We start from the raw sequence: 27,754 nt of genomic DNA, 5'->3' as shown, positions 1-27,754 counted from the left end.
TGATGTAGGCAAGACGAGGGGGGCAGCACGAATGGCAGCTGCCAGCCAGTGATCGTGAGGAAACACACTACCAACACCAGTGCTTGTTGCAGCCTTCACCCCCAGAACTACCAACATGCCCCCATTTCTCTCCACCTCTGAGTGGAGGTGCACTGCAGTTCAGCCCTAACTAATATCCAACATACACAGCATTTTCAATGGCAGTTTAAGGAGAGGTGAAATATGAAGGTTATGTAAGCGCATCACATCAATGCAGTGTTTACAGTGCAGCCAGTGGCATTGTACCAGTTTTCAAAACATCAGTGTCTTACTAAGAAAATTTTCCATTTGCAGCCTTCCCCATCATTAAGTTAACAGAATCCCCTTGAGCAGATTTTCACAGGGTAACATAAATATTGGCAAAGAACTTTTAGGGCAGTATACAGATTCTCTTTCTGTGGATTTTAAGCACTTCCAAGACCTTTGATACCCAGTACACAGGTTTTTTCCCTCCCAGTTTAAAATTGGATGCTCAATTCACTCTTGCATCGAAGAAAGATATTATTATTCCTAGTCCATTCCCAGGGGACTAGGTAGGCATGCTTCTTGCAACTGCAGGATAGTCCTCTTAAAAACAAACAAACCAGGATAACTCCCCTGGGGTCCCACCCTTCTCTCTGTCCAGCCCTAGGTTCAGACATAGGACAGTGTTGGGGAGGCAACAGGGATACTACCACCACCCCTATTAGACACAATATAGTCTGTATCAGGGACTCCTGTGCATCTTGCTATCAACCTCATCACCATATCACTGCAAATATACAGTGGTACCTCAGGTTAAGTACTTAATTCATTCCAGAGGTCCATACTTAACCTGAAACTGTTCTTAACCTGAAGCACCACTTTAGCTAATGGGGCCTCCTGCTGCCGCCGCGCCGCTGGAGCCCGATTTCTGTTCTTATCCTGAAGCAAAGTTCTTAACCTGAAGCACTATTTCTAGGTTAGCGGAGTGTGTATCCTGAAGAGTATGTAACCTGAAGCGTATGTAACCCGAGGTACCACTGTATTGCCAAGGAAGGAATGGTCTTTCCCACTCCACAGGACTAAGCATAATTGCTGCCTCCAACAATTATAGCAAAAAATTTCAAGGTACATTTCAAATCCTTTCACTGCATCTACTTTGGGAATCACTGTGCCCATTCAAAACAAACAAACAAAAACTGCTGATTAGATTCCAAGCACACTGCATACAACACCAGCCACTAATTTACACTTATTCACTTCAGGCTATTAAGTGACGTACAAAAGATACTCCGTACTGAAACTGGTCTATGAAACAACCAATGATACTTGTCCAATTGTTTCTTCCACTTAATGGTCAGGGCATAAAAAACAACAACACACAATGGAAGTGAGGAGGGGGAGAAGAGCTAACTTCTCCGTTGAGCTTACCTTGCTTCTCTCCCTTGTATACAATTCACATACGTTGGAATAAGTTGCCTTTGAATCCAGACATCAGCACTGATCATGAAGTATCTAAACTCCGTCTCAGACAAACTCTTCCTATATTCATTCCTGCCACTGTATTACTCACACGTCAATCTCGATTTGCTCACAACATGAGCTTTCGCAATCTGAACAAGCCCAGAGATATTTAGTTCCTGAAATTCCAGTATAGCGAAAGATTCTATTTGAATACTGCGATATTTTGTAAAATATGGGGATGATCTATTTTGCCCAAACAAATTAGACACACTAGGACCTTAAGAGTGGTCATGGCTGAGGAAATATTCAAAGAGAACACAATAGCTATCTTAGCCTTTCAGCTGAGGGTTTCGGACTACAACTCCCATCATCCCCTGCCAACACAGCCCCTGTGCTGGCTGGGCAGTTGTAGCCCAAAATATTGGAGGGCACCATGCTGGAGAATATCGGACTACAGACACAACCCTCCCACACAGATTACAGTCAAATGTAACAACTGCCAGAAAGCACTAGGGAGAGGCAGGGAAATACAGGACTCTTGAAAATTAAAAAGGAAGACTGTTACAGGCTCTTCATAGTGAACTGGAACAAAGACAGTGTTCATTATGGCAACAGCTTCTGAAGTTATGTCACATCTACTCAGAGATGGCACTGTCAGAAACAAGGTATCTTCCCAGTTTACCCTCCCTTGTCTATGGAGCAAGGACAGTCCAGGATCAACTTCAGTGGCACAGCAAGACCAGTTCTAGAAAATCTTTCCAATTTCTGTTTCTGAGAAGTAAATTAAAAGTGAGGTGGGAGAACAGAAGTTGAGACAATCCACTTCTGCCATATGTATGGGATCTCCTGTGTGTTTGCATGTAAGCATTAAGGAAGAACATGGCAAAGATGGAAGTTGGAAGGGCAGCTATGCCCCTTCCTCCCAAACTGTTCAAGATGCGATAGATGCATGGTGGGCACTTTTATCATAGAAGGGGGAAGCGTCTCACAAAATGATTCCCACAAGAACTGAGGGAGTTCAACTTTGACTCTCCATTACAGAAACCTTGGGTGTTTTCCCTCCCTAATACTCTGTAATATACTTATGAGAGACAAAAGGTTCATCCAATTAGGGCTGTGTACACATTACAGTACTGTTCACTCTGGCTCCATTTTTGAAACCATGTGCACACGATATTACTCAGGATCCAGAGCAATCCTGTAGTTTCTGGTAAAATACTGTGTTCTAATGCAGTTTACCTCAAGCCAGCCACAATGCAACTTGAGCACTGTTTCCTTATTCAAGTCTCATCTGTGAAAGTTTCCTTTCCATCCAGATTTCTTATCAGACGACCAATTCTTATCAGACGAAGATATCACTGTCCAGTCTCTCCCACTGGTATACACATACAGCGGGTGACTTCGATACACATCAACCCTTGCTGGTGTGTACAGTGATGGGCAAATTTGACTTGAAACGTGAGATAAGAACAAACCCCCTCACTGTGTTTTAAACCAGTAATTTGTACACAGATTGAACTATAATGAAATCAGACCTACCAAAATCAATAGACCCAAGTTACTCAATGAGACTCCTCTCAGCAGGACTAACACTGGATTCACTCCAAAATGTTCGGTACCTGGGATGTAGAGGAGACTTTATCTTGGCTCTTCAAAGGGCCTACTTTAACAGGAGCTTTTTCACAAGCTGCGGCAGAATGGCCCTTCCGGCTTGTTGCAAGCAACCTTTTCTTCTACAGACACCTGGAGCCACCACCCTGCATATGTTGCACAATCAGAATTCCATGGGAGCTTTGTCAGCCTAACATCTTGAAACAGAGGTGGGCCAATCCTGCAGGCATGAAATGCTTAAAAGAGCTGGTACATTCCAGCTTTGGGGGCAGGGGTCATGCTAAGGCGGGCCTTGAGATCACAACACATTTATCTATGGGAATTTCACAAGGAGGAGTTCTTCTAGGTTCTCCATAGCTTTGTTTTTTAAAAGAACAAATCAAGAATTGGTACCGCAGCCTTCCACTGAAGAGCACAAACACCATCCTTCCTTGTAGGGAGGGGGGGGAGGACAACTTGATCATATGAACCATCAGGGATGCCCACCAGACTGTGAGATTAACAAGAAAACAATAGCATGTATGACCAAGACACTAAACATGAATGGGAGATTATCAGGACTTTTTGTGCGCTGGGGACAGCTGACAGGATAGTGTTGACTTTTCTCCCCACAATAGGCAGGTTCTGCTATGTTTTGAACACTACACAAAAGCCACATGGCAATTTCCCTAAAAGGCTACAATTACTCTCCTCCAAGAAGGACAAAACATCGCTGACAGCCACTGATTTTCTAAACGACTAAATGCCACCGGCAATAAGCTAGGCCAGGCCACCAGGCCACCAGAAGCCCTGAGACATCTCTGAGAAGACTGTCCTCTCCCAGTAATGGGACATAAGGCTTGCAAAGAGCCCACTGTTGGAGACTGTGAGATACCCAAGGCAGTTCAGGCCCAATGCTTGCCGTTATGCTCCAAAAGGACAGAACAATGTATTAGAAACAAAGGGATTTTTAGTAGTTGACTTCACTGCTTTTGTATATAAAAGGAAATGAAAGAGAAATATATCCTGTTTGGATAAGGTTTTATGGAAGACAAGCAATTCGGTATATTTCATCCATTTGGATTTATATCTTGTGTCAAAGGAGAGGCTACAGTCCATTCTTCACTGCCAAGTTTGAAACAACCTTGGATTAACAAGGAACAGAAAAAAATGCATTCAATTATTTCCTTTTTCAATCATTTTAAACACCCGTTGCCTGCTGTGAGGGACAGCTCCAGCCTTTAACCCTCAGCCAAAAAACCCCTCTCTTCTCAATGCCTAAGGGAGGAACTAGGAGTGTGCAAAAACAAACCCCCACACTATCAGTAGGTAATAAACTTAGATCAGACAGGTGCTTGGTGTGCATCCCTCAGCCCCTGTAAGGCCAAACATGCCAGTCCTCCCCCTGCTGGCCCTCTAAGCTCACCCGGGGTAGCAGGAGCTGGGATGGCAGGGTCACGAGAGGGCGCAAGCCAAAGAGCCTCCTTGGGCAGCCACACCCACTACTCATGGGGGTCTTTTAGCAGCAGCCCTCCCCCACTCCCTTCACACTAGCAGAGGCCGCTCCTCCACCAAGTTATGGGAGCCTGTTCTGTTTTTTCGGAGGTTTCATTTTATTATTTTGGTCACTGCGTGATTGGAATGCAGAGGAAAGGCAGGGTGTCTCGCAGGGCTTGCTGTGAACAGCAAGATCAAATGCATTACCAGGATTACTCTGTGGGCCACTCTGATATAATGTGCAGCCTCTGGGTTCTGTGTCTAAGTCCTCTTGCAGCCTACTTGGTTCTGAGACATTGGACCGCCCTGGGTTAAATCAATTGAGAGCACTTTTCAGAACACCCCTAGCACCATTTTTAATGACTCCATCTTTCAAAAAGACCCCTTTAAAGAAACACCCAACTTTACAATTCTGCTTCAAGCTCTCCTCCCTACAAAACTCAATTTTTCCAGTCAATAATATATATGCTATTGGTTTTCCATGACCTTTACATTGGCTGTTCATAATAAAAATAGGTGTTACCCTTTTAAAAAGGTTTGGGGGAGAGGGAGGCAAAATCCTAACAACATGGCCATACACACTCCAGATCTTTATAATATGCATATCTTCATAGTGAACTCATGTGAATATTTACTAAGTGACAGCTCAAGCCTCATGGAGAGCTAGTGGTCCATAGTCTCTGGTCACAACAGAGTAAAATTCCCTGGATTGGTTCCTGGATACCATTAAATGTGAGGCCAAAAGCTCTCCACTTGGTCACATGGTAAAGGTAAATCCGCAAGTGGCTACCATGCAGTGGGTGTTTGTTGAATTCCTGGCTTAGTTTGCCAAACTTTAAGATTTAATCTACAGGAACTCATAATACGGGAACAGAGAGAGGACAGGTGCGGGAGAGGGAAAGTATCAATTTGTTATTGCTGGGAACCCCAACTTGCTTTTTCTCATTAAAATCTATATTAAAAAACACACCTCAAAAGTTCAAGTTTCATCAGAAAAATGTTCTCAGGAAGCACACTGGAGCCATGTATACATGACATTAGCCACAATCCATATCTATCCTGTCGTCTCTGGAGGAATACTTCTGCCTGATGTTTTCCTTCAAAACAGCTTCCATGCGATTTGAAAACATAAACTTTGGTTTTTTGAGATAGCCGTTATGTATGTGCAGATGGCAGCTTCATGAATAAAAGTTCAAGGGGGCTGCAGTTGCAGGGAAACCCAGCAGGTAATGCAGATCAGGTGAAGACCTCTTCACCGCTCTGGCGTGTAGGCGTGAGGGGAGAGGGGAGATGACCTCACTGAAGCAGCTAGTGTGTATGGAGCTTCTTTTATGTATAATTTGTCCACTCTCCTCTTTCAGCACCTGCATTCATGTCAATATACAGCGAACTGGCAAATGGAATGCCTAGCTATGGCTGGAAATTGGAAATCTGGAGAAAGTACAGTACACGTTTGTTATGAAATGAAAAGAAGTTTACCTCAAAAAATGCGAGAGTGAAGGAGGCAACTGAGAATTTTCATAAGGGTGTATGTTGCAGCACACTCCAAAAATCACAGTGCTTCTTTTTTCTGTTGATGATTTTTATTTCGAATGTCAACACCTCGGTTTCAGAATTCTTTGACAAAGAAATTTTTATCAAGTGTGATGCTCTTTGCTCTTTGCAGTTTTGATTTTCACTGCTCCTCATCACAAACAGAAAGTCTCAATTAAATTTCGGACTGAATCACTTTTTAAAAAATAATAATAATTACAGGTTATAACCAAATAAAACCTCTTAGAAGGTGATGTCTTCACAAGAATGTGAGCATGGGTGGGGTGGGGTGGGAATCCATGCTGTATCCAAATCCAATAGAATTCTCACCTTAAGTCTAAGCCCTGGACTTACAGTTTTTGAATCGATCAATAAGCCCATCAAAGGATGCTGGGTATATCAGAAGCAGGTCTGCCATATATCTGAGGTGAATTCGATTAAACTGTGTTCAGTTTGCATAGTATATTCAAACAAATTTGAAAAGGGCCATTGGCTTCGTCAGTAAATATAGAATCGGAGAAAGAATCGTACACAGTACTTCAGTGTATATTAACAATCCTTCTTTGCACTCATTAGTGCTTTAGCTATGTTTATAACTAGCAATACAGGGTCATCTGGGAGAAATGAAAGTTTGCTAATATCTAAGGCAGGTTTGTAGACCCTCAAGGGCACTGCTGCTGAAATTCCCTAGTTGTTACTGCTCAGGTAGGCTGCTCTTGCTCAGAGCTGCTGTTCAAAAAAGTAAAATAAATAAAGAAATGCTGGCTGTTATGATCAGATTTGCAGCAGATGGCCAGGATCACATCCCCCCTGCTTTCTCCTTCTCAGGTAAGACTACTCAAGGGCTGAATTTGATTTGCTGAGTTCAGCAGGAGTAATAAGAAGCTGCCGCAGTGCTGCTCTGCTTGTCCAGCTGCCCCCACTAAGCCTCCAAGTAAGGTGACATCTTTTCTTCTACTGCTTTGAAAATCTATTCAGTATTTCCATGCTGAAAATCATGGAATCATAGAATTGCAGAGTTGGAAGGGACCCTGAGGATCATCTAGTCCAACCCCCTGCAGTGCAGGAATATGCAGCTGTCCCATACGTAATGCAATTCTAATTACTGTCATCATGTTCTTTGATGGCTACTTTTCATTCTCGATCTGACTTGCACCTGGGACAGGTACCCTATTACCTCACACCTAGCTCCAGCAGGAGGAAGGGCGGGTGTAAGAATAACAAATAAATACATTACAGAACAACATTTAACTTGCTTGATTAAAAGGAAATCTCTTCTACCAAAAAACAAAACAAAACTTTGGTTCCATGCCCGCCTATGTTTGACGACAAAGAATAACAAAAAAGCCTGGAACAGAAGTTGCAATTCATTAATGCCTAGAAAGCATTAGGATAAGAGATCAGAGCCCTTGTGGAATGTGAGGTGTCACCAAAAGACAAATGCATTATTTGGCTACGTACCTGATCCTAAAAAGAAGGAAGCAGAAACCACGTGGCTCAATACAAGTAATACAAGAGTGTCTACTTTACATTAGTTGGTTGTGAAAGTATGGGGAGAAGGGGACATGCTACAATGCAAGCTGAACTGTCAATTAGAAGGAGAGCTTTATTGTCTGAACATAAATAATTTGCCATGGGCTCCTGTAAAATTCAAAACCTAATTTAGCTGTCATCTCCCACCCTGTAGGATGCAATCCCAGGCACTACACATTTGGAAAATGGGAGCAGCTGCTAAGGGCACAGCTCGAAGCAGAAATTCTCACTATTTGGGCGATATTAATTCTTCATGGAATGTGTGGCAAACAAGCCCAACCAGAGTTGGGGGTGGGCGGGTGAGGTGGCATTGCATCCTGTTGCAACAGTTTTAAATCCTGCTTCTGTCTGATGCACATTTCCATAGCAAAGGATCAGCCCGTCAGTCAGTCACTTCTGGTCTGATGAAGATTTAGCTAAACCACAAAGAAAACCCCCTGAATGGACACGTAAGGCATTACGGATTTCCTGCGCTGATGCTTGGGGAAGTCAAAGTTTCCAAACGTCCTTTATTTTAAAAGCGGCAGGCCATATTTCAAAAGTACACCCATGGTTGCAAAACATCACAGCCCCACAGACATTTTAATGATTATTTCAGGTCCATGGCCTGTAGTGTTATTTATTTGGTACTTCCATGTGATTAGGGCTATTCCAGCCCCTAGTCTTGTCCCTTCTGAGGATGGAATGAATTCCCTACCCATAAATGCCCAAAGGCAGCAATGAAACACACACACTCAAAGTAACTTGCACAGAGCACTGCCCACAGTGTTGAGACACCGTCCCAGAGGAAATACCAACACTCAAAGTTCCCACAGACATACCTTAACAAGGCCCAGGTTTGGGGGCCAAGTGAAGTGAAACCTTTGATTTAAGCGAGCCCATTTGTCTATCATTCTGCTAATTTGTAATGTGGATGCCAGGTCAGAATCCAAAGTTGCTTATTCCAAAAACCTGGGATACGGTATCGCCAAAACTTATCCCACTAAATTCCTGGCTCTGGTCCATTCACCCACACCCTCCTTTGGAGTTTTGGCTCATTTCCCCCAAGTGGTGGATGCATCTACCATGCGGGTGGGGGCTGAGAAGGAGGAGGAGGAGGTGGACATGGCAGTATGGAAATGAAGAAGGAGGAGGTGGTGGTGGAGAAGGACAAGGAAGAGGACAGTCTGCTCCTATGTCTACAAAGAACAGAGGAATGTAGATGCATGGAGAGAAGGTGCCACTATTCAGTCCAGGCAAGGTTCCCAGGGACTGCTAGCATGTCCATTCTGTCCACAAGAATGCAAAAATCTATCAAAATCAGCTCCAAGTCCTGACTATCCCAGCAGCAGCAAAGTAACTGCTATTTCAAGTTGATGATTGCTTGCTAAAAACCTTCTGAACTTTTATGAACTTCCATCCCCTGGGGTTATCTTCTTGAACAAAAGTGAACTTTTTGTTCTCCAGAATCCAAATTAAGACTATGTGGTCACTTGAGAGCAGAAGAGGAAATACTAGAAACCCAGGCCTGAAATGTGTCAGGATTGGAATCTGAATGAGAAACTGGAGAAATATCAAGCTTTTTTTTTTTTAAATTCAGTAAAAATTATTAGCTGCCTTAAGTTTTTAGAGAATTCAGAGGAGATAAACATTTATGCATAAAAGGATCACATAAATGAAGCTTACCATTGGTGAAAGTGTTCACGTAGTACCTTCGCCCCTGGGGAGACATATAACTCTGCCAGCCAGGTGGGAGGTGGCCATTTTGAGCGTCTTCTCCGACTTGAGGAATGACCTTCCTAGGTTTCTGATGAAAGGACAACAGAAAAATCCTGTTAAAACTTGCTTCCAAAGAATGATAAAAAGATTGGACAAAACAGGTACAGTACGAAATTCTGAGGTATCTTTTATTATTCCTGGTGGTAAGATATGGGACATAAGAGAGGCAAACACTTCTAAAAACTCAAACACCCCAATTATCTTCCCATCTGCAGCCTGGGAAATGTATTCAGACTATCTTCTGTAAAGCACAGACATTCCCTAAGGGCAGGGAAGATGGTGGAATGTCGTGGAGCCAGTATTGTAGCTTTGGCAATCCAACATATCATTGCATGTGACTTTTGGAAAACAGAAATACAGAGCACTGTCTCCAAGGAGAATTAATCATATAAGCAGATTCTGTGTCCATACTAGGCTCATAGAAAGACAGCTATTCTGTTATATAGCTATGCTGTACAAATCATTATTATAAACACAACATGCCACCAGTACACCAACTGAACACCTATACAGTGGTACCCCGCAAGACGAATGCCTCGCAAGACGGAAAACCCGCAAGACGAAAGGGTTTTCTGTTTTGGAGGCGCTTCGCAAGACGAATTTCCCTATGGGCTTGCTTCGCAAGACGAAAGCCCATAGGGAAATCTCCGGGGACCTCTTTTAAATGCTGGTGGTGGGGAGCAAAGCCTTTCCCCCCCTCCGGCCTTCAGAAGAGGTCCAGGAAGGCCGGCGGGGGCCGAAAGGCTTTGCTCCCCACCGCCAGCATTTTAAAAGCAGTCCGGGATAGCAGGGAAGAGCTTCCCGCTATCGCGGACGGCTTTTGAAGGCAGGCGGGGGGGGCAAAGACTTTCGCCCCCCGCCCGCCTTCAGAAGAGGTCCAGGACCTCTTCTGAAGGCGGGCGGGGGGCGAAAGTCTTTGCTCCCCCCTGCCTGCCTTCCCGGGAGAGTGGAGAAAGGCAGCGCCTTTCTCCGCTGTCCCGGACGGCTTTTGAAGGCAGGCGGGGGGGGGGCAAAGACTTTCACCCCCCGCCCGCCTTCAGAAGAGGTCCTGGACCTCTTCTGAAGGCGGGCGGGGGGCGAAAGTCTTTGCACCCCCCTGCCTGCCTTTGCCGACGGCTTTTGAAGGCAGGCGGGGGGGGGCAAAGACTTTCGGTCCTGGACCTCTTCTGAAGGCGGGCGGGGGGCGAAAGTCTTTGCACCCCCCTGCCTGCCTTCCCGGACGCCTTTTGAAGGCAGGTGGGGGGGCAAAGACTTTCGCCCCCCGCCCGCCTTCAGAAGAGGTCCAGGACCTCTTCTGAAGGCGGGCGGGGGGCGAAGGTCTTTGCTCCCCCCTGCCTGCCTTCCTGGGAGAGCTTTTGAAGGCAGGCGGGGGGGCAAAGACTTTCGCCCCCCGCCCGCCTTCAGAAGAGGTCCAGGACCTCTTCTGAAGGCGGGTGGGGGGCGAAAGTCTTTGTCCCCCCTGCCTGCCTTCCCGGACGGCTTTTGAAGGCAGGCGGGGGGGGCAAAGACTTTTGCCCCCCGCCCGCCTTCAGAATAGGTCCAGGAGCTCTTCTGAAGGCGAGCGGGGGGCAAAAGTCTTTGTCCCCCCTGCCTGCCTTCCCAGGGGCTTTTACATCGCCCCGGACAGCGGAGAAGTCCTCCGCTGTCCCGGGCGATTTTAAAATGCCGCCCGCCAGCATTTTAAGATCGCCCCGGACAGCGGAGAAGTCCTCCGCTGTCCCGGGGTTTTTTAAAATGCTGGGGGTGGGAAGAAAAGCCCTTGTCCCCCCCCCCCAGCCTTCAGAAGAGGTCGGGGGACAGACTGTCCCCGGACCTGGTCTGAAGGCAGTTTCCATAGGAGCGCATTAATTGATTTTCAATGCATTCCTATGGGAAACCATGCATCGCAAGACGAAAAACTCGCAAGAAGAAAAAACTTGCGGAACGAATTAATTTCGTCTTGCGAGGCACCACTGTACTGTCAAACCTCGGCTCCCGGACGCCTCCATTTTGGAACATTTTGGCTCCCAAACACTGAAAACCTGGAAGTAAGTGTTCCGGTTTTCGAACTTTTTCGGAAGCCGAATGTCCAACGCAGCTTCCACTTGAGTGCAGAAAGCTCCTGCAACCAATCAGAAGCTGCGCCTTGGTTGTCAAACATTTCAGAAGCCGAACAGGCTTCTGGAACGGATTATGTTCAACAACTGAGGTTTGACTGTAATACACATCTGTAAGAACAAGCATGATGAAAATTATCAGCAAAGGCAAAAACATACTATGGCAAATGGAATTTCCCCCTACAACCTAATGGTGCTCCTCAATTATGATGATTGTCCAGCATTATTCTGTTATCACCCGTGAAATGCAGTGTATTTTTCCGTGTATAAGACGCCCCCATGTATAAGACGCTCCCTATTTTTGGGTACTCCAAATTAAGAAAACACCCCTCAGCACTACCTGTGTATAAGACGAGCCCCAATTTTAAATCTTATTTTTGTTTGTTTGTTAAAAAAACCCCTAGTCTTATACACGGAAAAATACAGTATATTCAGCTGGTGGTATTCAATCCTATAAACATACAACTGGCTGTCAACATAGGTACGGTGTCCTTTTGGCTTCTGGAAGGGGATTTTTTAAAAAAGCCTCTCCAAATCAACCAAATGTGTGTCCAAAGCTTCCTAAACAAAACAGCACGCCAGACTCCACCTTGCCATTTTAATTTTCTTGCAGTAATTAAACCTGCAGAAGCAATAAAGGACAAAGATTTAAAATTCTAGAGCTCCAAGCTTTGGGGGAAATTATCAAATCTTGAGATTAAGTTCGGCATTTTGCCTCTAGGTCCAGCCAACACTCTGGAATCTGTGGCAAATGACCCTGGAGGCATGGCTTCTCAAATGGCCACCAGGGAGTTTTATGGTGGCCAGAGAAGCATGGAAGGGGAAGGGGAGGCAGTGCGAACTGAGAACAGCTGCAGCAGGAGTAAGCAAACCACCAACAGAAGGCACAGTCAAATATTTACACTACCCTTCCCCAACCAGTGCCCTCCAGATGTTGTTGGATTACAACTCCCATCTTCCCTCATCATTGGCCATGCTAGCTGGGGCTGGTGGAAGTTGCTATTCAAAACATCTAGAGCAGTGTTTCCCAACCTTGGGCGTCCAGCTGTTTTTGAACTACAATTCCCATCATCCCTGACCACTGGTCTTGCTAGCTAGGGATGATGGGATTTGTAGTCCAAAAACAGCTGGAGGCCCAAGGTTGGGAAACACTGATCTAGAGGACACCAGGTTGGGGAAGGCTGATACCGTAACTCAGGGGAAAACAGCACTATGCCACTGAACAGCCCTGAGACCCCCGGAACTGCCCTAAGACCATTGGGAATAGGGAGGTATATAAATTCAAATAACAACAACAACAACTTCTATGGTAAAAAAGCAAAGCACTGCAATTAGGAGAACTACTTATCTCAAGAAGGCTGTGTGTACATACCATATTTTTCGCCCTATAGGATGCACTTTTCCCCCTCCAAAAATGAAGGGGAAATGTGTGTGCGTCCTACGGGGCGAATGCAGGCTTTCGCTGAAGTCTGGAGAGCGAGAGGGGTCGGTGCGCACCGACCCCTCTCGCTCTCCAGGCTTCAGGAAGCTATCCGCAAGCCTTGGGAGCCCGCGGGAGTTCCCGCCGGGCTCCCATGGCTTGCGGAGAGCTGCCTGCATCCCGAAGCCTAGGATGTGCCCCCGTGCTTCGGGCAGATATCCGCAAGCCTGGGGAGACCGGTGCGACTTCCCGCCGAGCTCCCTAGGCTTGCGGATAGCAGCCTGTTCTGGGGGCTGGGGTCGGGGGAAGTTCGGGCTTCCCCCGCGCCTGGGGGTGAAATAAATATTTTTTCTTTATTTCCCTCCCCCAAAACTAGGTGCACCCTATGGGCCGGTGCGCCCTATGGGGCGAAAAATACGGTATATATACATGTGTACACATACACACACAGCCTCAGCTAATGGTCTCTGACACTCACAGTTCCCACCGCACCCTAGCCTTGTAGCTACACATTTGATGCTCTGCCCTCGTCACATGGGGACAGAGTGTCATAAGGAGCAAATCTGAATGACACTCTCATTACACCGCCCTCGTTTTAGCAGGAACCGGGTGGAGGAGGCAACCCAATTAGATCTCCAGCTCACCATCCTATAAACTTCCTTATGCAATCGCAGTGGCTAGAAACAGCAAGGTGCAGAGCAGAGAGAAGCCTGGGCAAGGCTCCAAGACGATGACAAGCAGCTGTGCATGAATAGCTTTTGGCCATGTACACACAGCTGGGAATCTTAGAACGAGCTCTTCTCTGACCAGTCAGGGGTGACGTACGCCGTATTGCAGCCCTGCTCCAACAATATGCCTCAGGGAAAGAAGCTGCCAAATGAGTAGGTCAACGACGGAACGGCAAAGAGGTAACACCAAAGCCCTTAAGTCTCATTATCATAGTAGCATAACAGCATTACCCATTGCAAAAGTATGCACCACACACAAGCCAACGCTGTTCCTGCACACAATGCCTCCATACAATTGCCAGGTGTTTTTCAGGTTTCCACACCTAAGTCTGCATTCAGAAAACCATTGGATAGTTCACTCTTGCCAAGGCTACACCCCACTGTCTGGGGCTCCCCTTGCAGTAAGTGGGGACTCTGACAAACTTGAGCTCTGGCCTTTGACTTCCAGCAATGATTGAACCTCTCCGCCTCGGCTACACTTTACTAACACCAGAGGCTCGTTCTCCTTGCTTCAAGTTGGCAACAGCTAGGAGGCAGGGCAGGGAGTACTGAACACCTAGTCACCCTTCAAGAATGAGCCCCCAGCTGACAGCTTCAAATCTCTTTCCACTGATGAAGTGGGAAAGGAAGAGGTTAAAAAAAAAAAAGGCTGAAACTTTAGGCTTGGGAAGTTACTGTTATTCAGTCAGTCTGAAATATACAGGTACGCTGGAAGCTACCTTACAGCAAGTCAGTTCATCTACAGCAGGGATGGGGAACCTGTGGAGCTCCAGATGTTGTTAGACTCAAACTCCACCTCAGACATATGTAAGAATGAACTACAGTGGTACCTCGGGTTATGGACTTAATTCGTTCCGGAAGTCCGTTCTTAACCCGAAGCATTCTTAACCCGAGGCATGCATTCCGTACATAGGCCTCCTGTGGCCCCAGAAGAGGAATTGCATTCGTATCCCGGGGCAAAGTTTGCAGCCCGGGACACCTACTTCTGGGTTTGTGGAGTTCATAACCCGAGGTACCACTGTACTTCAGTGGCATTTTGGAGGGAAGTCCTGGGGATTGCCAAACAGACCTTTGAGCAATGTGGTAAGCCCAAGTCACTAAACTGTGTTTAGAAACAAATAACAGTGAATAACATGGTGGGTGGTGGTGTTTCTCTGACCTCCTGACAGCTGCTCTGTGTCAGGAAGGGGAGGGGAGGAGGGGCAAGGCAGTGGGGAGGTCAGCGTAGTGCAAATGCATGAAAGAATGGAAGGTGAGGTTTTCTTCACACAACTTTCGAGAGTGAAAATCAAACCACCTTATCACCAAGTCAGACCACTGGTCCTGGTCAATCTTGCTCAGTAGTGTTGTCTCTGACTACCAGTGGCTCTCCAGGGTTCCAGGCAGGAGTTTTTCCCAGCCCTACCAGAAGACACCAGCATAGGACCTTCTGCGTGCAACATGCGTCCTCTTCCACTAAGCCAAGTTTCCTAAACTTGGGTCTCCTGTTGTTTTGGCACCACAATTCCCACCATCTCTGACCACTGGTCCTGCTAGCTAGGGATGAGGGCAGTTGTAGTCCAAAAACAGCTGGAGACCGAAGTGTGGGAAACCCTGCACTAAGCTACAGCTCCTCCCCTCACGAAAATTCAGCACAGTGCTACCTCAAGCACGGCACTATTCAGCAGTCAGTTCACCTGGCCAGCTACAACTCATCAGGTGAGGTATATTCTTCTATGAGTGAAGTATCTTGAACATGCAAATGCCACTAGGTGCAGTTATAAACAGGAAGGTGTGAACTGCTGGGGGAGAACTTTGAGGCTCCACAGCAGGATAGCTGGAGGCTAAACAGACTGCCATGGCCAACGATGAGAAAAATACCTACTAATTAATATTTGGGCACCTGGAGGCAACTGGTAGACCAGGACTGTGTTCTTTGGCAGAGGACCGGCTAGCAAGGACAGCAGAAGACAGGAGCAGTAGGGTTGACCCATGGGTTGCACAACAGGGAAACCCACTTTCTCATGTGGGGATAGGGGGAAATAAGTGACAGGAACTGTTCTCAGTAACATTTTCACTGTGACCTGGAGCCCACTGCAACACGATCACGGTCCTGTATCTCAGGATCCTAGCTTTGTACAAGCTGAACAGACAAAGCTGCAAGACAACATGTAGTCGTAAAATCTGTGTAATCCAACACTACAAAAGCTACAGCACAGGCGAGTTACAGTACCAAAATCTTTGTCTATTTATTTAGCAATGGCAATTTTGTACTTTGTTAGCACCCATCTGTGAACATCTGTCCATGAACAATCTAGCTTTCTGTACAAAATACTTGTGTGTGAGAGTTCCTCCAACCCATCCTCCCTCCCTTCGTCTCCATCCGTCTCTGTCTCTCTCTCTCTTGCACACAGCTCCATCTATATGTAAGATGCATTTCCCAAAAGCACCATATGGGGGCTGTGCCTGTGTGCCAAATAGCTGAACTATACATCAGCCAGCTAAGAGAAAATATTCTGTTTCAGAGATTGCTACTGAAGTTGTGTACAACTTCCAAGCTGACATGGGAAAGGATTTCTGCTCCAGGAGGAATCCAGTAAGCAATGTGCAAACAGCTGGGATGGCAAGAAATCAAGGTAGAAACTACAGCTGGTGCCCTCCAGATTTTGTTGGTCTCCAACACCCATCAGCCCTAGCCAGCATGACCAGTGGTCATGGATGGTGGGAAGTGTAGTCCAACAACATGTGGAGGGCACCAGACGGGTTCTCCCTGGACTATATGCTACTTAGCAACCCTGTGTATTCCCCCTCTTTCTCTCTACCACAGTAATATGCAACAGAACAACACCTCATAAGCTGAAGGTTCAACTATGTAAGTGATCATGTCATGTTGAACATTCTTGTTTTCCACCATGTTGCCAGGGGGAAAGGAGGCAATGCTGCTCCACTGGGTGGTTCCTCCTAAGAATGTTACTCTTGGATGCATTTATCAGCTACACTTCCGAAAGTCTAGAGCAAAGTGTTCTGGGGCTCAACTGCATGTGAAAATTCTTCTGAGCAAGAAAGCCTGTATCTTCTAATCTCACATTCAGAAGCTGGTTGTGGGTACTCAGCGTGCAGGAAGGACATGTTGTACATGCCCAAAAAAACTACTACACAAATGATCCTGATTCAACCCTGACTTTGAAAATAAGCTTCAGCTCTGTTCTGAGGCATATGTTCCCCTGAGTATATTGAAAGCTTTGTATAATATACATTTAGTCACCGATACATTCATCTCCCTTGGGAATAGCCATGCTTTTGCTTGAAATGAACTCAGAAAAAGAATTCTAGCTTTTGTCCTGAACTTAAGGATAACATCTTACAAGGATTTGTGATGGCTGAATATAAATTTGCTATGATATTTTCACATGCAGTTGTTAAAGCAGCTTAATTCTTAGAAGCAGTCTAGCAGAGATCACAGATTATTATTTTTTAGACAGGGTGGTTGAGAATCACATATGCCACCTTAAAAACCATGCTCTGTTTGCTTCTGTAGCCCACAAAAAAAGTTTTTCTGTAAGCCTGCCCAAACGTAACCTTCCTCTTCGAGACGCACACCAAATATCAGTGCAGAAGTATGACTATTCAAAAGGCTCCTTTCTTAATATAAAATTCAATAGCTCTAACTAAAGAAGAAGTATGGCCATTCCACAGAATTTGCAAACCATTTGATATATTTGGATTCATACTATATATATATATATATATATATATATATATACACACACACACACACACACACACACACACACACACATATACACACACAAAAACAAAACAGGTGCTACCTACAGTAATTTGATACAGACAATGAATTCACACAAGCAGAGATGAATACAGTGAGTTTGGAAGGAAGGATGAACTGTGATGTGGCACCCCAGTGCCCAAAACCACATGCACTTTTGTTTTGTGAAGATCTACTATACTGTAGATCTACTGTACAGATTTTCATGCAATTCCTGTGTTGATTGCCTGAAGTGGGCTCTTGTGCAGGTTACTGCATGTAAATATCCAGTAGTGTGCTTAGTTTTCATGCTCACAGTGAAACACTGCAGGGGATATGTTATGTGGTGTTGGTACACTTACGTACTTATTATTATGACTACTTTAACATTTATATTCTGCCCTGCTACTATTCCTATACAGATAAGGTCTATGGAATCGTGGCAGCCATAACAGTTGCAGAAAAACATACAAGCTGGTACTTCTTCACTGTTCCCAGTCAAAAAGTCATACTAGGAGCCCAAGAAGACCTTTTGCTTTATCATCAGCTTCTTGTTAATAAATACACCCGCCCCAACATTTGGTTGTGTTTTTCCCAAAATGGAAAAAAAGAAAAGAAATCCACTCTCTCACACACACACACTCTCAGGATTTCTCCCTTACCTTCATTTAGCAAGACCTCGCGGTTTCGTTTTCTTTTTTCAAATGCCAGGGCTTACCCTTTCTGGGCTTGGCTGGCTGCATTGTAACAATTTAATGGATGAAGCGTTAGGCACTCATTAAAGCTGCTCTGAGAGATGCCTTCTTCTTCTATGTGCAAGCCTTTTTAACGATTAAGAAAATTAGCTATATCCTGCCCCTTCAGACATTCTGGTTTCTTTCAGCCAAACCACTAAGAGTTACATAACGACCAATTTTGGAACTCCATCAAGTTCCCCATGCCCTTCCCAGACTCGCTCAGCATCAAAGGGAAGCTCAAGAGGATGGAGGTGACCAAAGATATAATTATGGCCAAGCTTCAAAATGGAAGGGTGTAAAACATTTATATCTGCAAATATCAACATTTATCAGTGCATCTGGCTCCTCTCCAAATAATGTCCTCTTACCATAGGTGATTTTGCCAAGTCCTTTGTAGAAATTAAGTCCCAAGCTGGAGCTGGTCACGAACTTGTTCTCCCTCTGCGAGATGAAGTGGGGAAATTACCCACTGCCTGTTCTACTTTGTGTGTGAGTAATGAGCCAGTGTTCAGTGTCAAAACTCAGAGGAAGGGCAAGAACTGCAAGGGGCCTCTGTGTGTGTGTGTGTGTGTGTGTGTGTGTGTGTGTGTGTGTGTGTGTAACACTTCAGCACTTCCCTTCTCTCAATTTTGTTCTTTGGAAATCAAAAGGACCCATTCTAGAGGCTTTCCAGATGTGAAGCTTCTGGAAAGTCGTTTCCTTTGCCAGCTTTCAAATGTCTGTGTAGGTGATGGGGGAGCACAAAGCGAGGGTCTGTACCACTGACCAACAGCTCCTCATGCACAGACAGGAAAAACAAGGACCGCTTTGTCAAGCTTCCCTTGGTTCAGTTCTCGCCTCTCTAGCCTTCCGTGTCCCCTATTTCTGTCTCTCTGGGGAACTTTTCCCTTGAACTTACATCAAGCCAACCCTTTGTACACAGCTTGACCCGACTTGCGTTCAGGGCTACAAAGTGAAACATAAACTCACATGACCAAATGGGCACTGTGAGGACGTGGGATCTGGCATATAGAGGACAAGCTGTACTTATTAGTTTGGAACTAAAGAGGGGGGGTCCATGAACACTTCTTTCCCCGTCTGCACCCCCAGCACCCTATAAACAAATGCTTCATTTTCTCAGGGCAAGATTGAGAACAAGAATGTTTGCACCACAGCTTTCCCTCCAGCATCTCAACAGAGAGCATAGCTTTCCACATTCACTCTGAATTGACTTTGTGATGCCACTACATAGGCAGCTCTGATTGGCTGTGTGCATGGTGCAGAGGCACTGGCAGTGTATTACAATCACAGGAATGTGAGGAGGCCACTAGCAGGGGAAAGTGACACAAGAACTGCTGCAGAGAGTGGAGGTGAAAACCAGAGGACATGTTCAATGTAGGGGAGGATGCAAGGGACTGTTTCAGCCCTGACAAATGCCCCAATTCCATGTGAATATGTTTGGAGAATATTTGACGCAGGATTGGTTTATGTAGCTCTGGTCAGTGCTTGGATGGGTGATGGCCTGGGAACCATATAAGCGCTGCCTTGGATTGTCCAGGTGGGATATAAATCTAAGAAAAAATGAATAGCCTGACTACTGCCATCCATACATTTGCAACCTCCTCGTTAGACCACTATAATGCTCTGTATGTGGGCTTTCCCCTGTGCTCAGTTCGGAAGCTGCAGCTAGTATAGAACACATCAGCCAGGGTGCTCAGTGGTGACCCGAGGGATGCTCACCCATGCCTTATGTTTAAAGAACTGCATTAGTTGTTTGTCAGTGACCCAGCAATGTTCATGGTTTTTATTGCTGGTATATAAAGCCCTAAACAATTTGGGACCAGGATACCCAGAAGAATGCCTTCCCCATTACACTCTGGTCTGAGCCTTTAGATCTTCTAGGGAAAAGCTTGATGTGAGGACTGTCTCTCACACAAGTGAAGTCTGGACTGGACTTTCAATGGTATAAACCATATATAGCTTGGCTTCTGTGAACCTCAGTGCCTGCCCACCTTCTTTTATACAGTGGTACCTCTGGATACGAACGGGATCCGTTCCGGAGCCCCGTTCGTATCTAGAAGCAAATATAACTAGCGACGGCACGTCTGCGCATGCGCGTGACATCAAAATCGACATCCAGAAAGGAGTAATTCTGAATTGCAATTTTAATGATTAACATTAAGGAGATCTAATTATGTTGGTCTAATAGATGAGAATCCCCGCAGCAGGGTGAGCTCCCATCGTTCGGTCCCAGCTCCTGCCCACCTAGCAGTTCGAAAGCACTCTTAAGTGCAAGTAGATAAATAGGGACCGCTTTATAGCGGGAAGGTTAAACGGCGTTTCCGTGTGCTGCACTGGTGCTGGCTCGCCAGCTGCAGCTTCATCACGCTAGCCATGTGACCCGGAAGTGTCTTCAGACGGCGCCGGCTCACGGCCTCTACAGCGAGATGAGCACGCAACCCTAGAGTCGGACACGACTGGCCCATACGGGCAGGGGTACCTTCACCTTTAATAGATGAGAATTATATTGGCCCAGAGTTTTTAAACACTGAATTCTAGCTCTTCCTAGCAAAGCTAACATTTTAGTGAGGCTCATGGACACACACACACACTCATTAAAGTATAATACATCTTTCCACACAGCCACTGTTTGGCTGAGCTAAACTGTGAACGTGGTCCATCTGTGAACCTATGGAGATGCCTAGGGCGGCACAAGCTGACGCCGCAGATTTATGCTGCCTGCGGAAACATAAGACAGCAGCACATGACTTCCTGACCCATCCTGAAAAGAATGCATGTCCATGGCGAAAGTTCAAGCCTTACTCAACAGAGAAAACCACTTCTCGTTTACAAACTGCAGGAAACCCCCCCAAAAAGAGGGATCCTGATGAGGAAACATCTGCGCACTTGACACAGTTATTCGTGCAAAGGGGGTACAGTTTGCACTATTCACTAGCAAGTCCAGATCCTGAAGCTTTGCTAGAACCCAACAAATCTAGAAGTACAGAACGACAGTCCTCCTGTGACAATTTCTCCTAAGGACGAACTTTCCTGTAGAAAAGACCTTTTCACTCCTTGTGCATTTAATATGTAAAACTAAAGGGTTTATGTGCTACGTCAAAAAATGTGAAGTGCAAATGCAAAAACAGGTGTTTGGAATGTGCATGCACACACACGTGAACACACATAAATGCATGTGTGTGTACACACACACACACAGAGAGAGAGAGAGAGAGAGACAAATACATTAATCGGAAAGATCAGGTAAGATGGCAGCTCCCCACTGAGTGTCCATGGCAGACTTGGTGCTGGGTCTACATAACTTGTGAAAATGATCCTAACAGGTGGAGGGACACTCACTCACCGCAGAAGAAAGAGGAAGTGCGTCACCAAAGAAAGGAGACCTAAGAGGGCACATCTTTTCATATGCTTACGGTCTGCAAATAAAAACATCCTGAAGGTCCCAGGCCACAAAGAGGTTAGGCTGGCCTCAACTAGAGCCAGGGCTTTCTCGGCTGCGGCTCCAATCTGGTGGAACGCTCTGTCACAAGAGACTAGGGCCCTGCGGGACCTGATATCTTTCCGCAGGGCCTGCAAGACAGAGCTGTTCTACCAGGCCTTTGGTCAGGGCGCAGCCTGACTCCCTCCTCTGGCAATCTGCACAGAATTTTTGTTTAATGGTTGCCATCTATTTGATTTTAATTAATTCTTATAATGAAATGTTTTTAGAATGTTGGATTATATGATTGTTGTTAGCCGCCCTGAGCCCGGCTTTGGCTGGGGAGGGCGGGATATAAATAAAATTTATTATTATTATTATTATTAGCTACTTTTTGTGTGCATGCTGCAAATTTAGAACTAATTACTAAGACTGAGGGGAAGGACTGAGCCTGGCCTCAGTTGCCTATGCTCTGGAGACCTCCCTCTTAGACTACATGGGGCTGACCTTGAAGTTGCAAAAGGCGGCTGCTGGGCTGGAAAGCAGGACAACCTGGCTGGATAAGGTGTCACCGGTCCTGACAGCTTTGCACTGGCTGCCAGTGAGCCCAGCTCAATGTGTTACTGCTAGTGGCACAACACCTTAAACGGCTTGAGTCCATAGCCCCTGAGGTATGTCAAGGATCAACCATCCCAGGCCCTACAATCAGCACAGAAGCCACTTTCAGGAGACATTTTAATAAATTGATATTTACCCAGGCATTGGACTGCTAATAGATACTAACCACGGCAACCTTGAAATTAGCTAACTGTGAAGGTGATTGCTTTTAAATGTTTTTAGATTAAAACATTTCAAAACAGATATGCTTATTTTATTTTAAATTGCACAAATTTTAAAATTTCAATATTTTGATGTCTCCTGGGCTCCTTTGGGAGGAAGGAAGGGGCACATGTTAAATAAATAAATAAATAAATAAATAAATAAATAAATAAATAAATAAATAAATAAATAAAATGATTGCAGGTAACTTCTGATGGTTGGCTACCTCTGATGCAGACAGATCTCTGGCTGGTACAGTCGTACCTTGTTTTGAGGCCAGGATCCGTTCCGGAGCCCCAGCCCCTAGCTGAAAAGGACGCAGGGCAAAGCGCCGCATCTGTGTGTGGAGCGGTTTGCACTTATGCGCACGTGAGAAGCACGATTTAGCGCTTATGTGCATGTCTGTACTTCTGGGTTTGCCGCGGACGTTCACTGGAATGGACACTAGACAAGGTGGGCGTTTGCGGAGGTATTACTGTATATACAATAACAGCAGCACAATAAAAGCAAAATATGAGTCATTGTAACAGGCAACTTTTGTTTGTTTGTTTAAGAAAAGAAAACAGTGTTACCAAAAAGGCCACAGACAAATGTAACACCTTTCAAAATCGTGCATGGTTGTGTTAGCTGCAATTTACCAGCAAAACAATGACTGCAAACCTTGAGCATATTTTTTATTACATATAACTTGTTACTGTCTTCCAGAGAATTCTAGCATGATAAAGCTGGTTCCATTTAACTCCCTCTCTTTGGCACGGTTCAATGTAGCTGACACAGGCTGCGCTGCTAAGAGATGTTGAAAAATGGAAACAGGTCAAACAGCTGCACTAAATGACCTAGTTCCTTTGCAGCCTATAATTCCAAGTGCTTGAATGGGCTGAGCAGGACCACAGGACAGAGAGGGAGCATGTGCTCTGTATGTAGAAGATCCAAACTTCAGTTCCCCGCATCCCCCTTGAATAAAGGGCCTCAGGGACTAGGACTGCAAAAGAAAGACCTTTTGCACTTGGAGAGCTGCTGCCAGCATAGTCTTGGAGAACCTGTGGCCCCTCCGGAAACTGTTAGACTCCCATCATATCCCACTGGCTATGCTGGTTGCGGCTGATGAGAGTCTGAAATGTCTAGGAGGAAGCAGGTTTCCCATCCCTGAAGCACATACATCCAGAATTATTTGATTCCATATAAAATAGCATACTGGTCAGGTCAGGAGAAAAGATAAACACTTGGAAATTATGCAACAACATCGTGAAAAGTGTGTTCATGCAACATGAATGCCCAAACCATGGGCAGTCCTGTTACAGTGGTACCTCAGGTTAAGTATTTAATTCGTTCCGGAGGCCGGTTCTTAATCTGAAACTGTTCTTAACCTGAAGCACCACTTTAGCTAATGGGGCCTCCTGCTGCCGCCGCCGGAGCACAATTTCTGTTCTCATCCTGAAGCAAAGTTCTTAACCCGAGGTACTATTTCTGGGTTAGCAGAGTCTGTAACCTGAAGCGTAAGTAACCCGAGGTACCACTGTATGTACCATGCAGTTTACGATTGTGACAATGACCAGCTCTCCCCCCCCCCCCCAAGTCAATCACCCTTAAATGTTCATGTTGCTGAAATTTTGGTTCTTCCTTGCATCTTTACAGAACATTTGGTTTCCATGGCATCAGATATACCGTGTGAGATTGGGCTTATATTTAGAAACTGGAACAGGGATCATGTGAGCACCCAAATAGATATGCTCGTGTTGTTATAGCAACCAACAACTTCTATCTACAATTACTCAAATCAAGATTCTTTTCAGTTGGTAGAAGAATTCACAGTTGAACAAAATGACCCTGTTAGGAATCTCAGCTCCAGAGAGCGGACCCAACCTGGGATGAATATTGCTTGTTTTGCCAATGTTGAAGACGAGCAACGGAAACAGAAGCCTGGCATTGCTGCAGTGTTTATGACTGGGTGGCATTCAGCAGCTGCACAGTTGGAGAGAACCCAAGAGGAGCAAACATGATGGCGCAGCTTAGCCCCTGATGACCCTTTCAAGAGTCACTTGCCCAAATGAATGAGAGATGTACCAAGCCCAGACTGCACATACCACTCTCGCCACAAACACACTCTATGGCGTTAGCAGGACACCTCTAAAGGGCTTTGTTGCCCTCTTGAGCTCTGGAGAATAGGCTCATTGTTGGTTGATTTTCAGCAGTTCTTGGACTGTCAGAGTCACAAGGCAGAGAGACCAGGGCAGCTGCAAAGTGAGAGCTCTAAAACTTGTGTCACACACTCAGGGAGTCCACAGCATCACCCAACAGGGGGCACATCCAGGCTTCATAAGTTGATGAACTTAACCTGGGTCTGGAGACCTGCAGTTAGTTGCACATGGCTTTCTATATGGTCCTCTTCAGTAACTGAATGGAAGCTAAACTAAGCCTGCATTTATAATAAACACACTTGATCGCAAGCCCAAATGCCAGAGCTTTCAAAGGCCCTACAAGTCCCTGGAGACCAACGGGGCTTTGTTCCACTTCAAGTTTTCTTTACCTGCAGCCTCTCCTCAGGACTTTTCCAGATTTTCATTTCTTTGAGTGCTAACTTTTCGTTTCTTTATAAAAAAAATCCTTCCAGTAGCACCTTAAAGACCAACTAAGTTAGTTCTAGGTATTTTGACTATGGCAGACCAACACGGCTACCTATCTGTAACTTTTCGTTTCTTGCCAGTGCCGGTGCAAAACATCAACACAAAGCTGACTACTTCACATTGCTGCATGGCACGGCCAACCCTCTCTCGCACAGGTTTGTTGCAGCAGATGCCGCCAGGCCAGCAGCCTATGCAGCGCAGAAGAAGAAGAAGAAGAAGAAGAAGAAGAAGAAGAAGAAGAAGAAGAAGAAGAAGAAGAAGAAGAAGAGTAGTAGTAGTAGTAGTAGTAGTAGTAGTAGTAGTAGTTTGGATTTGATATCCCGCTTTATCACTACCCGAAAGAGTCTCAAAGCAGCTAACAATTTCCTTTCCCTTCCTCCCCCACAACAAACACTCTGTGAGGTGAGTGAGGCTGAGAGACTTCAAAGAAGTGTGACTGGCCCAAGGTCACCCAGCAGCTGCATGTGAAGGAGCGGAGACGCGAACCCGGTTTCCCAGATTACGAGTCTATCGCTCTTAACCACTACACCACACTGGCTCTCACTGCAGCACAGTGCTCTGTTGTGCGTGGAAGCACCCGCTATTTTGCAGATAAAGTGTAAGAGTGTTTGCTTGCCGCCCATTGTCTGCGGGCTATTTTCCCTCAGGTTTTGGCACACAGAGTGAAAGTGGTTAAGGAATGGCAAGCAGCTGTACAGTTCCTCTACTGAGAGTCCCACACATTGCTGTGGAAGACGTGTGGACATATTCTACCAATGATAAGGTACAGCTGGGGCACTATTGATTTGCTTAAGAGGTGGGCAACCTGTGGCCCTCAGCCCAATTTAGGCTGTGCCCACCTTTAAAGCACACTCAAAACACATTCCCTCCCCTCAAAGAACTCTGGGCGCTGCAGTTTGTTAAGGGTTGCTATGAATTGTAATGCTGTGAAGGCTAAGCAACAGCGCCCAGAATTCTTTGAGGGGAAGAATGTGTTTTGAATGTGCTTCAGAGCTACAATTTGTATGCAGTGCTGGTGCGCACAGGAGCAGAGACCCCTTAGGGAGAGGAGAGGGAAGTCGTGGAGGGCTAGAAAGAGGGGGGGGTGGCAAAGTCCTCTGCAAGGAATAAGACACCTGACAAGACCAACCTGTCCCTCAACACACAGCCTGCTGCGTAGGGAAGAAGAGAGAGAACATAGCAGTAAAAGAGAAGACAGATAGCCAAAAGAGAGAAAATAGAATGGCCCAGTATGTGGCCCCCCAACAGATTGCCCTTTAAAGAATGTGGCCCTTATGCCTGACTAAAGCCCTGAGGCTGCTGTAACAGGGAAGAGTCAGGCATCACCAAATCTACATCCAGCCTCACTGGAGGCAAAGGTGAACCCAACCTATGTCTCCCTTCCACAGATTAGGCCAGGACACAGAGATGGATGAGTATGAATAGGAAGCTAAGAGCCAAGTTATTGGTGTTGCTTGGAATTTCAGATTCTCCACTCCGGTTCAAAGTTGTCTGTGTATCTAAACAGAACTGGGAACCCCAACAGGAAAGAGTTGCATAAGATTAAACTTTGATACAACCGGCCCTCCAGAGAAAAGAACCAGATGCAGAGGTGAGTCTCAAGAGTCCACTTTCTGTGAAACAGCATTTGCCTCTAAAGAACTGTATGCTTGGAAGAGCCTGGTTTTTATATACATTTCATCCAGCAATATGCAAAGACATTTCATATGCAAGACTTCATCCCCACATTTTATTTTATTTTAAGGATCTCTCAGTTGTGCAACAGTGCATACACAAATTTGGTTTTATGCACATCAAAAATCCATATGAAAACATTAAAAGTGGCTTGGAAGCACGGTATATAGAGGAAAGGGGGTTTGTTTGCACAATAAAGACAGGTGATCAATTCAGGGCTGCCTCTTTTGAGAGATAAGCCTGATAAGCACAATATATCTATTGCAGGCCTATACCTTTTCAGACTGTAGGTAGAGATCGAAAGGTGGGAAGGATTCAGTAACCTAGGCTACCCCTTAGCATGCTTGCAGTTCTGTCCAAAGAAACATTTTAGCACCCACCTGCACTCCAGACTCAAGCTTACTTCCACATCTACTGTTCGTGAGAGCGAGGTCAGCAGCACAGTAGCTCTCCTAGTGTCGCCAACAAGCCTCAAGCAAGAGCACAAATGGAATCTGAATGGCTGCAGAGGGCCTGGTTCTCTCTGCCCCAGCCAGCAGTGCTTTGCTGTGCAACTGCTCTCTTTCTCACCCTGTAGTAGCCCTTATTAAAGGAAGGGTCTTCCGTCTTCCTCCTCCCTCCCTCCTTCCCTCCTTCCTTGGTCTGCCTAAGAAGATTGCCAACTGCTTCCCTCATTTGACTGTGCCACTGGGGAAGTGGAGTGGAGAGGAAAAAGCTGAGCGGTTTTCTATTTGCTTGCTTGCAAGAGAAAGTAAATTGGGGTGAGTGTTGGGGAGAAGAGAATATGGAGAAGGAATTATCCATCACTTTAAAACAGGCTAGGTTTAAGAGGCAGCTGCCTACCTTCCAATATTTTACAGAGGAAATGCAGTGACACTTCTGTGCATGAGCGGGTGGGTTTGGAGGGCAGAGTCAAGCAAGCAGCACAGCCTAATGGCCCATGGCAGAGCTAATAATCAAGATTCAAAAGTGCCAGAAGCAGAAAGCGGAGGAAACTGGAGGTTCATGCAAGCCAATGGCTCCAGATGACAAAAGCAATGAGGCAAACGACAGCTTTCAAAATTCCTTGTACTTTGCCAGTCTCCCCTTTTAAGCCCCCCCCCCAATCTTTTCCAAGT

The 27,754-nt window shown here is 45.8% G+C and overlaps 1 protein-coding gene and 1 long non-coding RNA gene across 5 annotated transcripts in view; both read right to left on the bottom strand.

Annotated features, from left to right (window-relative positions):
• The window catches only part of GAS7 (growth arrest specific 7), a 134,260-nt gene that overhangs the window by 63,734 nt on the left and 42,772 nt on the right, over positions 1 to 27,754 (bottom strand). For 2 of the 4 annotated variants that reach the window (XM_081185052.1, XM_081185053.1), the window contains exon 2: positions 9,283 to 9,403. In XM_081185052.1, coding sequence (XP_081041178.1) covers positions 9,283 to 9,403 — 121 coding nt within the window. Of the gene's footprint in view, positions 1 to 9,282; positions 9,404 to 18,026; positions 18,048 to 18,469; positions 18,586 to 27,754 lie in introns of those variants that run through there. The other 2 variants (XM_081185055.1, XM_081185054.1) reach the window with 2 other exon arrangements.
• LOC308582174 lies at positions 23,000 to 24,929 on the bottom strand. Its single transcript, XR_014005536.1, has 2 exons — positions 24,866 to 24,929; positions 23,000 to 23,124 (listed from the first exon to the last, which is right to left on the bottom strand). It is a non-coding gene; the product is annotated as an uncharacterized lncRNA (long non-coding RNA).

The sequence above is a fragment of the Podarcis bocagei genome (assembly GCF_964188305.1).
Source record: "Podarcis bocagei genome assembly, chromosome: 2".
Classification (NCBI taxonomy): Eukaryota; Metazoa; Chordata; class Lepidosauria; order Squamata; family Lacertidae; genus Podarcis; species Podarcis bocagei.
This window is presented reverse-complemented; position numbering and strand designations above follow the sequence as displayed.